We start from the raw sequence: 14070 nt of genomic DNA, 5'->3' as shown, positions 1-14070 counted from the left end.
AACGCAAGAATAGCCTTCAGCAGTTCTGGTTTTCTGAGTTTGTCTGACACCTCCAGACCCAACTCTTTCGCAAGCTCCAGTAACTTTGGTTTGCGCAGCGTCTTCAAATCCATGGCTGCTCCGAGTACTGCTTCTCTACTGCCCGCTATTGTCTTGCTGCAACTAACCCAGCAGCAACGACAACCGAATTACCAGCTCTGTTCCCGACACTAACAAAAGCCTGGCAAAACTCAGCAGAAGAAAGTTCCGCACTCACCAAACCTCGCAGCCAAGAATCCAGCGCAGTCGGTCCGCTGCAGGCAACCAGTCAACACACAGGGCTCGTTGCACTGCCCCCGACTCGCCGTTCTGCTGCTCAGCGTCCCGTTGTCCGCAACTCTCCGCCGGCGTCCGACGATTCGCGTCCCACCGCTGCCAACCAGTTTGTTAGGGACGAGGTAGCAACACCCCACCGCTGCCACCAGTTTGTTACGGACGAGGTAGCATGGACGTGCCCCGGAGAGCGAATGAGGGACGCCTGTGACGAGGCTGCTGGGAAAAGACAATGAAGAGGAATTTATACATGAATATTTACAAGTGAGCTGCAGGAACGCTGCATCACGACAGCTCAACAGGAGACCATGATGACAAAAGCTCTTCGGCCGTGCCGCTGCCGGCTTTTTAAGAGTTCCCTTCCCTAGGGTCCCTAGATGGGGGCCGGGTTTCACTGGCACCAATCACCGACACGCACGCACTCACTCACTCCCGAGAGATCACGCCGTCGTCACGCGCTGGGAGAGGGGAACGATGCCAACCACGTAGCGCAGACGCCGAAATGTCCATGAGCGGCGTTCGCGCGCGTTTCGAACGCGCGTTCACACTCGGTGTACGGTAAACGCTCGCTCAACCGGGCAGACGGACGCGGCTTCCGTGGCAATCCAGGCGTTCACCCAACGCGCGTCTCGGGGTTTGTCGGCGTTTCGCTGCTGCCATGTCGTTGTCTTCCCCACGACGAAAGCCGGACGTAACAGCAATCATGGAAGGTAGTAGCAGAGCGAAGCGCCACCTGGCAAAGGGAGAGCAGAGGAATGGGCAACCCGAAGGTGGCTGTCACGGGAAGGTTCCGGAGGGTGGCTAGGAGCGTAACAGCCCACCATCCAGCTTTGGCATGTGGCGTGCGAAGAGCTGCGCTGAAATTTCGCATTATTACCGACGATCGCAGTCACCTGTTCGTTTGTGTGTTTTTATTTATTCAGCTGTACGGGGGAGTCACTTGTAAACCTCTCCAATGGCTCCTCGCATAAGCTAGAGGACCGATGTGCTTGGTATGCATAGTGCACTGAAGCAAGTTTGAAAACTGTGCCCTATATCCAACCAATGTCGAGTGATGAGAGTATCTTCTTGTAACACATTCGTCTGACATGTACTGCAAAATCTGTTCTTTATTTGAATTTTGAAGTTAAAATGAGCAGCGTAGATAAAACGGCAGACACCACACGCCGAAGTCAACGCACGAGCCTTCTGTGGTAATTTTACTGCAACGAGCAGATTGTCCGCCGCCCGCCTTTCTCATTCTCACTGCACGCAAGTATTCGAACGAGCTCTGCGCAGCGACACTGATTTCGGCCGCAATTGTCATGGATGTTTTGCACCATAGAGTTTCTTACTATTACCTAGAGGGAAAGCTGGCAAGCCGTCTATGGGAGTTTGCATATAGGCCCCTCGTGACCACTTCAGCCACCATGGGCGCTCAAAGCATCATGGGGCGGTGAGCTACCGACTGCAGAACTACAAGTCTTGGCCAAAGAATAATAGAAAAATAAACGCTATCCGATAATCAAGAAATTCCTAACATTCAATGTTCCGACTGTAAATTGCAACAAACGAGCAGAAAAGCATTTAAGTGCAAAGTTTGCCCAAAATAAGAGATGGGTTGCTCTCCTATTGGTCAAGTAATGAACATTATAAGAACTAATATTTTGTGCTCAACAGGCGCACTTTCAAAAGTAAATATCTTTAAAAAAAATATTGTTGCTTGAACAGTTTAAGAGGTTTTTAATGGCATTTCAGAAAAGTGAAACCTTTTATTGGCGTCGTGTGCTGTTGCGTTTTCATTACTATGACTTTTGCACACTGCGTTCGCGCGAAAGTCGTCTGCGCACACACGAACAGCGTTTTCGGAATGAAACATCTCAGTAGTGCCACTCCGTGTTCCCGAAAAACTACGACTTCTCGCAACAAGTAGCTGACCGCCCCATGATGCTTTGAGCGTCCATGGTGGCTGAAGTGCAGCGACGCCAGCTTTCCCTCTAGGTAATAGTAAGAAACTCTGTTTTGCACCAAGTGACGCTCCATTAGAAAAGGGCCGTGCACTGAGCAGCCAAGGTCGTTGTAGTCTGCAGTTTATCAAAGCGAAAGAATTACATGGCCCATAGGGAACGAAACGCGGCGCCAGCGTTCACCAGCAGCAGTAGTCAGAAAACTGCCAGATGACGTCACCGTGTTGTACACAGAAAAATAACACTTCTTCCCAAGGCGCAGGGGAGATTGAACCCAGGACTATCAGATTGCCACGCGAGCGTATACAACGCATAGGCCGAAAAAACACGTTGCTTCTTGGAGAACAAAGGCACAGGTACAATATGCGTTGCCTGAAAACTGTATGCTAACGAATAGTTGTCTAATTAAAAAGCAAGGGAAAATAACTAAAATGTTTTTAAAAATGAAAAATTAACAAAAAAAAACGGTGCTTTGAAATTCTAACCACGTAAGTAGTCTCAAGTGCCCTCCGAAATTTTTGCTTCATATCTCCTGCAGTATACAAACTTCTACACTTGGGATAAAAATCGAAGCACTGATGCAGTGTCCAGTTCTAAAATATCGCAGCAATACAATGCAGCAATACGCATCGAGGAATAAAAAATAAAAGGTGCGAAATCGTGCACTAATCTCCCTGCATTAGAAACCAAGCCGTAGAGTATGGATGTACGTCGGATTTTACGAACAATGCGTCTCACGTCACGACTCGTCGAGGATGCTTATTTATCTCGTAAGGCGCATTGTACTGGACTCTAGCGACAAGTACATTCTTGACATTGGCGCGGCCATCTGAAGATTTCACTGCCCACGACCTGACACGTACTCTCTGAGGTAGTCTCTATTTGAACTTCTGAATGAGCACAGGGTACAGCGGTAGACCTCTTTGCTAGCGTGAGTCTGCATATGCCACTTTAAGGCATCTCGTCTAGTCGCTGCAAAAGCGCATAGGTCACACTTGAAGTGTCATTCCCCAGTCTGAATTCGCTTGTGCCGATTTACGCTTGAAGAGGCTGCAGTTGTGAAAGGGCACATATTGCACTTGAAGGGGTTTCTCGCCAGTGTGCGTACGCTTATGTACAGTGAGGTTGCTGGAGCTTGCAGCTGCAAAAGAGCATATGTCGCAATTGAAGGGTTTCTAGCCAGTATGCTTTCGCTTGTGCTTGGTGAGATGCGAAGAGTGCACAGCTGTAAAAGCGCACAGGTCGCACTTGTACGGTTTTTCGCCGGTGTGCGTACGCTTATGTATAGTGAGGTTGCTGGAGATTGCAGCCGCAAAACAGCACATGTCGCATTTGTACGGTTTTTCGCCGGTGTGCGTACGCTTATGCAGATTGAGGCTGGTAGAGCTGGCAGCTGTAAAAGCGCACAGGTCGCACTTGTACGGTTTTTCGCCGGTGTGCGTACGCTTATGTATAGTGAGGTAGCTGGAGCTTGCAGTCGCAAAAGAGCACATGTCGCATTCGTACGGTTTTTCGCCGGTGTGCGTACGCTTATGTGCAGTGAGGTTGCTGGACCTTGCAGTCGCAAAAGAGCACATGTCGCATTTGAAGGGTTTCTCGCCAGTATGCTTCCGCTTGTGCACAGCTAGATTGGAAGAATGCGCAGCTGAAAAAGCGCAGAGGTCGCACTTGTACGGTTTTTCACCAGTGTGCGTACGCTTATGTCGGGTGAGGTCGCTTGAGCTTGTAGCTGCAAAGGGGCACATGTCGCAAGGGAAGGGTTTCTCGCCAGCATGCGTTTGCTTGTGCGCCGCTAGATTGTCAGAGCGAGCAGCTTTAAAAGTACACATGTCGCACGTGAACTGTTTTTCCCCACTGTGTGTGCGCTTGTGTCGAGTTAAGGCACTAGAGACTGTAGTTGTAAAAGGGCTCAGGTCGCACACTAAGAGTTTCTCACCAGAGTGGACACTATCGTATGAGACATTTCTAGACACTGCAGGTGTAGAAGTACACGTGTCGTGGCTGATGGGGCTTTCGTCAATGTGCATACTATCCTGTGGAGTGACATTTCTCGAGTCTGCAGCTGTTGAAGCACACGTGTCACGATCGAAGGGGCTTTCGCCAGTGTCCATACTTTCCTGAGGAGTGACATTTGTCCAGTCTGCAGCTGTAGAAGGACCAGTGTCTGGATTGAAGGGGCTTTCGCCAGTGTCCATACTATCGTGTAGAGTGACACTTCTAGGCTCTGCAGGTGCAAAGTGACCGCTGTCGCAATTTAAGGGGCTTCCGCCAGTGCGCATATTATATTGCGGAGTGACGTTTCTCGAGTCTGCAGCTGTAGAAGGACTCGTGTTGAGATTTAAGGGGCTTTCGCCAGTGTGCGTACGTTCTTGCCGAGTTAGCATTGCAGAGTCTTCAGCTGTAACAGGCCGTATAGCGCTCTCATATGGTCGTCCTTCTCGCACATCCCTCTTACGTTCACATATCGCAAACACTGCTGCGTCCCCGGAACATTTAAATGCCTCTCCTCCTGTCTCAGGCTGCATGTGTCTCGTGACATCGGCAAAGTTCGCTGAAGCGTACCCGCAGGAGGGGCAGCTGAACACATCTCCTTTCAATGCAGGTGTCTGCCGCCAGAACGAATTCTGTTCCATGAGTGGATATGGCGCTAGGGATCTCTTCTGGTAGTGCTCACCACCCTCGCACGATGGTTGCTGTCCGCAAACGAGCCCAGAACACAGCTTCTGTCGTAGTAGTCAGGAAAGCACGGCGCTACTGCAAATAAAGTTAACAGAATGTGTGGCATTAGGGAAATTGATTTTTTTTGTCGACTTACTTACTCTGCATTATTTTCTTGAAATGGTTCAGGCATAGCAGATTGTTGGCATGCTTGGCAATAAGTCTTGCAAAAATTGATGCTAAAATAACATACAGGAGTTGAAGATCTTCCTCAAATGCACCAAGTCAACATCTCAAGCAATTGAATTGAATTATTGCCCCAGTGTCACATGGGAACTCGACTAGCTGCAAGAGCAGCTAGTCAAGTGCTTCAACCTCTATAGAGTGTGGCAGCAGACAGCAGTGTTAAAATATAAGCACTCTGATACAAAACATACAGAGATCAAAACAAGTCAGTCATCCCTGCATTTTGAGGCAGCAAACAAAAACGCAGAATAAGAATGAAGACACATGTACGCGAAAACAAAGGGACGAAAAAAATTAGTTTGAATGTAGTTAGAGGAGTGCAATCAATTTCAGAGTGATTTGCCGAAATTTCAGCAATGCTCATATCAACAGCGTTTAGTGTGTTCGAAGTACAGTCATGAAATTTATGAGCGTGAACACGGCAGCGCGTGGCAAATAGCCTCCAGCCTTACTTGTGGCGATACGCGGCGGCTGCTTTCCGCAACGTGATGGAAAGGGTTATGCCGCGTTGCCAGCTTCCGGCAAGCCGAAGGACAGACCTCCCTTTCCACTTCGTTTACAAAAGCGGCCGCCGCGTATCGCCACGAGTAGGGCTCGAGGCTATCTTCCACGCGATGCCGTGTTCACGCTCATAAATTTCATGGCTGTACGCGGCAATGTGTTTTTAATACTTTATGTCCATATGTAGTAGACGTTTTAACATATCAGTGTTCAAGGTGTCTGCTGTGGGATTGACGACTGTTAGTACGAAGGTCTTCTAAGTGGCGGGGGTGGTTGGCATTAATCCGAAAGGATTTTTTGCGTCAGGAGTGATGAATCAAAGGATAATAATTCAAGTAACTAAATGGTTGAATTAGTAAATTACTGATAAAAATTGAAATATCTTAATTGAATCGACGAATCAGTTGTTGCAGATATATATACATAAGCTGTAAAGAGGAAGATGATCAGCAGTCTTTTTTTTTATTCGAGAAGTCTGCCATGAGACATAAGCTGAGAAAAGGGGAAGTGGAATGTAGGGTACAGAAGTCGGAGCAGCAGAACCGGCGCGAGACGCGAGACGAGATGACGACGATCGGCAGCTGAAGCCGCAGAGCCGACGCGCGGCGCGAGACGAGAGCGTGAACTGTTTTGGGACAGGACCTGTCCTTGCCCGCTCTAACCGGCCTTCACAACTGTCAGTAAAGGCCGTTAAATCTTGGTGGAGATGTGGGGTAACCTCCACGAATTAACAATTAATTCAATTAAATTCAAATCACTCAAATAAATGAATTTAATCAATTATTGGGCGAATAAATAACCGACCTAAATAGTGACTTACATCAGACGCGGATGACTTAATTAATTACTGAATAATGAATTAGTACTTCGCTGTGGTTACTACACGCTCTAGCAACGTGAGATGTGAACATGTGATAGAAACGAATCAGGGGCATTAAGAGAAATGCTTTTGCATTATTGCACCTAAGTAAACATAAATTCACCTCTGGTATTTTTTCGAACTAGGTTTATTCTGTAAGTGTCAAGCAGTCTGAAGTGTTAAAGCCCAGATATTTAGACTATACTGATCAAAAAGCTCGGCTGTGTGGGTGAAGAAACTCTGGATACATATTGCACGTAACACTTTCTTCTGAAGCAGATAAATCTTGTTCTCAAAATCTAGTGATTGTTGCCCACACAAGTTAGCAGTAAGTCAGGTGGGATAAAAAATATAGATTTACACAACAGAAGTTCCACATTAGATATATATCGACGCCTATTCCGATTTGTAATGCGTTTGATACGAGAAAGCTTTGCTGGTATGCTGTTATGTTGTCTGCATATTTTCCCTGTACAACTTATATCTATTTTTGGGGAGGCGAGAGCTCGTCAAGCTACACCCCTAGCTTTTTCTCTCTGCCTCCCTCATCCTTGTGATGAAAAATAAAGGCATTATTATTATTATTATTATTATTATTATTATTATTATTACTGTTACATAATCATCCCAACTCAAATGACTCGTAAAGTGGACACCAAACACACGAATGCTTCCCACAGCATCAATTAGTTCTCAATCTAAGTGTAGATCAGATACAAAGGTAAGAACTAGACTCTGCAGGAGTCTAGTTCAGGAGTGCACTCAAGAAAGCTTCCAAAATTGTGCCCATAGAGCATCATCCACCTTATGCTTATGCACGCTGTTTGTACAGCCTGTTAAAGCAGCTCTGATACTGCACCCAATGTTAGCAGCGTCATCCATGACGTTGTGCTGGGAGAAACCACAATGTGTGGTGAAGTTTGTCGTTCACATCTTTTGAAGCGGTCGCTTTACTACAAGAAGTCTCGGGCTGAGATCGCCGTGCGTTGCCGATTACCTTCAATAACCAGCCAAGGTCAAACCTTCTGTTTAAGTTTGGAGATCAGGCGGATGGTCACTGGTCGGACCAATGGTCAAGCAATTGGACATGTCAAGGGTCAAGGTCAAGAGGCAAGAAGAATGTTATTTCAAGGTGAATTCAAGTCAAGATCAGCAAGTAAACAAGAAAGTTGGGCTAGTTGGTGCTGGGACACTGCCCTGTCTGCTTCTCTGTATCTGGTCGACGTCAAGCTGGGGACGCCAAGGTCAAGTCAAGGTCAGCCAAAGTTTGGTCAGATGATCGACTTTGGGCTTACCGAAGAGCCCAAACGTGGTGTTTACCTGATAGCGCTTGCCGTCACGCGAACTTTAACGTAGTACATGACAGGAGCGCCGGCGCGCCTACGAAAAAAATTACCGGTGCCTTAGATTTGGTTAAACCTACTGAGAGGCGAGAACTTCACGAAGGTTTAGCCTCGAAAAGTGTTTTTATGCTGTTTGTTGAGCGTTTCTTTGGTATTTTACAGGCTAAACCTTCGTGAAGGTTTGTTTCATGGTTTAGTGGGGTTTAAGGTCCCAAAGCCGTAAGCATCCTCACACCCGTACTAACTATGGCCGCCAAATGCTGATGTACACACTACTACACGCTCTTAACTCTTCTGATAACACGTCCAAGTGATCTATATGTCAGTGTATGTGTAATTACTCAAGACATTAACACTCGCAATTATGAACCCGCAATGTTAGCCCGATCACTTAACATGTTTTTATGATTATGTAAAGCCGTCGCCATATATATATTGCTTTTCTTTATATCGATATCTATTTTTGTCCACTGCTGTATTGCTCTGTGAACGGGGTGCTGGCCTTCGTCAAGCCGTTACAGGCTTTTTGGTAGCACCCCGTAGCACCACGAGTTTTGTAGCATCACTGTTGATGCTAAATAAATTTGAATTTGAATTTTGAATTTGAAAGCGACTCAGGCTATGAGGGACGTCGTAGTGAAGGGCTCCGGAAATTTCGACCACTTCGGAATCTAACGTGCACTGACATCGCACAGTATATGAGCCTCTAGAATTCGCCTCCATCAAAATTCGACTGCCGCGGCCGTGAGCGAACCCGCCTCTTTCGGTTCAGCAGCCAAGTGCCATAACCATTGAGCCACCGCGGCGGCTTCCGAAACCATCGTGTAGCTACCGCTTCTCACTCGGGTTAACCAAAGCTAAAGCACCGTTAATTTTTTGTAATGTTCTAGGCTTATAATTGAAGCGATCAGCGTCATTTGAAGCTGCCGTTTCACCGCCTGGAACCTGCGAATTTCCATCGTGCGATATCAGGGAAGGCAATCAGCTAAGCTGTCTTGTTAACCACAAACAATTTTCGAATAGGAGATTTTGCAAGCAGGAATGAATTCTATGCTTGAACAAAGCACAGGGTGAAGAAGCCGTGCTTTTATGTACTCAACGAGACATTGTTTGCAGGGGGCACAGAGTCGCTCCTGTGTGGAATAGCTATGAGATAGCTTCCAAGATGTCATAGTGATCACCATATATAGAGCCTGCGTCGACAGGAACTCAGTAAAGGAAATTCTCTTCGGGTGATTGCGCCCAGACTTGTAAACTATAATGACGAAGGATATTCGGAGTCGTATACCTTCAGCGAGCAAGGTAGCCTCAGTGGTCTTTCAAATTAGAAAAACAACGTAACTCCTGATGGTCAGCGAAATCCTCAAATGGCCTTCTGTACAGGCAAGGGTGGAATTTCTACGTACAGAAGATGATCGTGGGACACTATTTTCCAGTAGTTGAACAGTCGCCATCTGCCTCCCATTCCAAACTGCTCACATAGGGGATTACTCACTCTAGTGCGCCCTTGGATTCAATGAGCAAGGTGTCAAGTTTCAAGGTACCTGTGTCAGTAATAATGAGGGTTTCAGCTTCTTCATTAAAGTGGTGGTGGTGGTGGAGAAAAATTATCTGAAAGCCTAAAAAAAACTGCCGATGATTAAGTTACTTCCTAATGCGAAGTTTGAGCGCAGCTGCTCACCTGTTCCGGCTTTTCGATAAATTGAGGCAAAGAATTCGGGCAAGACATGTATGTACAATTCCAGACGTTTTTTTTTTCAGGCATATTCCTTCTTCAGGAAACACTCCACTCACAGTTCTAGAATGTCATGAAGGAAGCTTTGTGGTCGGAGAAATGAATATATGCTCGACTTACTGCACCAATGCCTGGTTCTCAAAGACGAGGTCTATGCAAGTATTTCGCGACGTTGTCACAGCCGTGGGAGGCGTTACGAGCGAGTGGAACCGGCTATTCTCTCGCATAAGTGGTAAGAAATTCCAGTTTGTCTTTATATGTGCTCCAAAGTGCCAACTCACCCTGGCAGGCGGCAGTGATTGGTTAATCGCGAGAGTTCGCTCACCGTTGTCAGCGCTAACGCATGCAACCCACATCTCTCTCTCATCACCCCACGTACCCATAAGCGCGATTCAGGCTTCTGCTCACCCAGGGAGCCAGTTATGCGCACTTCCGTTCCTTAAAATCGCACAGCGTTGCCAATGCCAACGCATGCAGCGCACATCTGTCACTACCACCGCGTAGCTTAAAGCACGATTAAGGTGTCCACTGTTCCAGGAGGGCAGTTACGTGCCCTTCCTTTGCGTTCCAAGCTCCCACTCCATTGTTTTTGCAGTTTAAAGCGCTACTAAGGCGTCTATTGGTGTTGTCAACGGACAGCGGCAACGCCGCGACAATGACCCTTTACGAACCGGTGTGCATGGAAAATTCCAAACGCCTTCCTTGTCGGCCGGATTCGGGAAATATGAAATAGCCACTGTCGTTCCTTGGCCGGATCTCACTTTGTCCTTGCTGACAATGGAGGACAAGTTCAGATAGGCGAAGCGGAACCTTTCTAGCTTTATCTTAACTCCATTAAACATGATTGCCTCTATCACTTCCTTTAGCCTCCTTGGGCGTTCGTCAAAACTACTTGGTGAGAATATAGCGTCGTCTAAAAGGAAAGTCCGTCGAAAGGGAGGTGTGCTTGTACCTAAGCTCATTGATTTTTTTATGTTCAGTCAGGAAGCCTATGCCCTCGATAAGGTCCTGGGAACACAGCCGCAGGACAACAAAGGTCGCAGGGTGGTGGTGGTGAAAAACATTTATGGGCAATTAAATTTTTTACAGAAAGGTGATTGGGGTAGGACCCTATTGGCCCTTTCCCCTCACAGTACTAGGTGGAGCCCCTATTCCGGGGCCCCATTGGCAAGCAGCAACACTGCGCTTAAGGCTTCCGCCTCACCGCACTTTGGGCCAGCAAAGTGCCCCCCTAAATTTCTTCCCTTCCTGTGACGTCGCACCGACCTTGCCCGCACATCGCCGGCGCATTGAGGAGAAGCCCAAAATTCAATCGCCGATCACGTCGCTAATTTAATACAAGCGCAAAAAGCACTTGGCACGCTTTACCTACATCCTATACGGACTTGAATCCTTGAATATCGCGAAATTCTCAAAAAGTGATCCAGTTCCCATTTAATGCGTAATAAGGGGCCTTCCAGCTGTGTGGATTCAGGGTACGTCGTGAATAAACATGATATTAAACCTGATGGCTGCCGAGAGTCAGCTGATGGCAGTGCCGTCTCGTCTACCAGGTCGGTAACGTTGCGGCCATGAAATGCCTCTTAATGTTTCAATTGTTAAAGCCCTCAGTCAATTCTGTCGATAAGTTTTAATTGCAATGAAACATACTCAGCAGGACTTTTTTTTCACTTACTCTGGCTCTAGAGGCCAGCTATGGAGTGTCGATGGACTGCGATAATTCGAGATAAATGCCGCCACGGTCGCTCAGTGGTAATGGTTCTCGGCTGCTGACCCGAAAGACACGGGTTCAATCCTGGCGAAATGGTCGAATTTATATGGAGTGGGAATTCTGGGGGCCGGTGTATTGTGCGATGTCAGTGCATGCTAAAGAACCCCAAGTGGTAGAAATTTCCGGAGCCCTTCACTACGTCGTCACCATAGCCTGACTCGCCTTGGGACCTTAAACCTATAAACAGTTTCAAGATAAATATGGTGGCGCTGCGCGTCACGAAGTCATGAATCCCAGCACCTTGGTTATGAACTAATAAACATTACAATACTTCACGGTAATATAACCGATGCACTAACAACGGTGCATCGTGCCGTTCATGCCTTCTTTCATCTGTTCATTTCGCGCTCTAGAATTCGACCAGCCGCAGCTAAGCGTATACGCCGAATTTGCATCACACGAAGTGGTTCGCTGACTGACTGCTGATGCGCCAATTTTAGGTGATGTAATGCATATTTCAGGAACCTTCGACATCTATTACCTCATCGGACTCCTCGGGAATATTACATGCAGAAAATGCGATATTTTATGAAGGCTCTCTGGCTGTATACAGAACGTGTGCTGCTAGTATGGGACAAGTAGGAGAGCGTGCTGCTTTCCGCGACATCCGCACAAAAAACCCCAACCGAGCGAAGCGCAAGAGAACACATGTAGTACTCACGTTGGGTCTCCCTGCAGTTGCGTCGTCGGCGTCCCTGTCCTAATTCGTCGTTCAAGGTAGAGTGGGCGCTGCACAGCAAGATAGAGTAGCTTGAGTTGGCTGCCTGTGGAGCGTATAAACAAGTCGCGAGAGCGGAATTAAGCAACACTAAGCTAAACCAAACCAATTATTTCATATGACCTAGAATAGATATTTGCGCTGAAAACATAGCTACCGGGGCACAAAAGAAAGGAGACGCTCAATGCGTAAAAGACTCACACTGGGTCTCCCGAGATTTGGTCTTCGGCGTTCACGTCCTTCTTGGTCATTCAGTGTAAAGTGGACACTGTGCAGCGCGCTACAACTACGTCACTAAGCAGCCAGTGTAGCAGCTCGACGCCGTCGCAAGTCTTGAAAAGTTCTCTGCTTCTCTGCTGCTCCCCGTACTGTTTGTCTGAAAACCACGCCCCCGCTCTCTCAAGTTTTTATTGTGGCGCCATCATGTGGCAGCCGCGAGGAACAAAGCTGCGCAGTTTATTATTTTCCTATTTTTTTTATTCAATTCTGCCCACCACCTTTTAGTAGCCAAGGCAGAAGCGGGTATGCAGCGTGTACAAATGAATCGTCTATGACAGATAACAACAAGAAAAGAAAGGAAACTAGCATACAGTCAAATTTCTGCGCAAGAAACCAGCCTACAAACATAAATAAAAAAGCGCCGCTTTTACATGCAGGGCAGGAAGCATCAAAAACATCCTTTCCGAGAATGAAACTAAGCACATAAAACTTACTGGCTTCATCCGACTGCAGATAAAAGTGCTTCGGGTGATGATAGGGTGGTAGAATCGTGAGTAGCCAATTGTAATAAGCTATCGTGCTTGGAAAGAACGACATGTTGCATTTGTTCTGCACTGAGGAACTGCAATTGCTTTGTCATGTTCATACCCATGGTCTTTCGTGTTCTGCTATACTGCATACAAGACAGAAATTCTTTTTTTTTTATTTTGTATGCTAACTGACGATGGTGAAGAACATTACCAAGCAATGTATTTTCTGACGAGATTGAAAGGTGGGCAAACGGAAGCAATTGAGAAGGTTAGATACCGACACCTGTCTTCGGTAGGCATGGCATATAAATCGCAGTGCTTTTTGTTTTAACCCCAGCTTCACTCCTTAGACTTCTAACGTCCATTTTCGTATGTGGATCCCATGCCAAATTTTCACGGCGTTGTGGACAAGTAAATACTCTTGAGATAGCTAATATAATTCAATTAAACACAGCGAAGTGGAGAGTCAAGGCGATAAAAGAAATTGTGGGGCCGCTTAATGACAATTAAGGAGGTGATGCAATAGCGGTGTGTTCTGGGTACAATGCGCACGAATAGAAGTTGATAAAGATGACGACATCAAAAGCACATTCGCAAGCACGTGCAGTGCCGATCGGCACATGAGACTGCCAGTTAAACACGTGACATGTGCACATGCGGCGATGGCGTACTGGACTAATGCAGGGGCTACTGAAGTAGTACTGTAAGTGCCGCCGTCGGTTCGAAATTTAATTTGGATTTTTTTGTCTGTTTATCACGTACACCACCCCCCCCCCCCCGACCACGCCCACCCCTGACACACTGACGCCCTCGTCAAGGTTGTCCTCTCCGATAGTGATGTCGACCCTGCCGCAGCATCCCAGCTCCTTCGGAAGTGATGGATTTTGGAATTTCGCTCTATCCAGTGACTGGTTCTTTGATGTCACACGACGTTGATGGTGTCGCAACTCTGTCGACCAATCGCTGAATTTCGTAACAGAGGACGCATGGTTTTTGCCTCGAAGACAGCTTAACCGCTATCGCATAATACACACAAGCAGCACTAAGTTTAATGAAAGCATTTAGCGCATGCAACATGGGATCTAAGAAAGTTGCCGAGCGCCGTTAATATGGTCCGACCGAGGTTCCTCCGACGAGGGGACAGGGTTGTGAAAAGTGAATGCGATTCACTGTGACGCACCGTTGCGAACGGCACCGCAACGACCGACCGCAGCTCGCCGCCTGCGTCCAAC

The 14070-nt window shown here is 47.2% G+C and overlaps 1 protein-coding gene and 1 long non-coding RNA gene across 2 annotated transcripts; both read right to left on the bottom strand.

Moving 5' to 3' along the window:
- Window positions 1-1014: 1014 nt before the first annotated feature.
- On the bottom strand, window positions 1015-5580 carry LOC149336549 (uncharacterized). The gene has a single exon (XM_089552973.1). It carries the CDS (start codon window positions 4889-4891, stop codon window positions 3434-3436), a length of 1458 nt encoding a protein of 485 aa, XP_089409099.1. The 5' UTR covers window positions 4892-5580; the 3' UTR covers window positions 1015-3433.
- Window positions 5581-6914: 1334 nt separating this feature from the next.
- Window positions 6915-12443, bottom strand: LOC149336548 (uncharacterized). The gene is made up of 3 exons (XR_016284292.1): window positions 12291-12443; window positions 12033-12100; window positions 6915-7902 (listed from the first exon to the last, which is right to left on the bottom strand). It is a non-coding gene; the product is annotated as an uncharacterized LOC149336548 (long non-coding RNA).
- Between the last annotated feature and the right edge of the window lie 1627 nt (window positions 12444-14070).

The sequence above is a fragment of the Amblyomma mixtum genome, chromosome 7 (genome assembly GCF_055824585.1).
Source record: "Amblyomma mixtum isolate Tamu chromosome 7, ASM5582458v1, whole genome shotgun sequence".
Taxonomy (NCBI): Eukaryota; Metazoa; Arthropoda; class Arachnida; order Ixodida; family Ixodidae; genus Amblyomma; species Amblyomma mixtum.
This window is presented reverse-complemented; position numbering and strand designations above follow the sequence as displayed.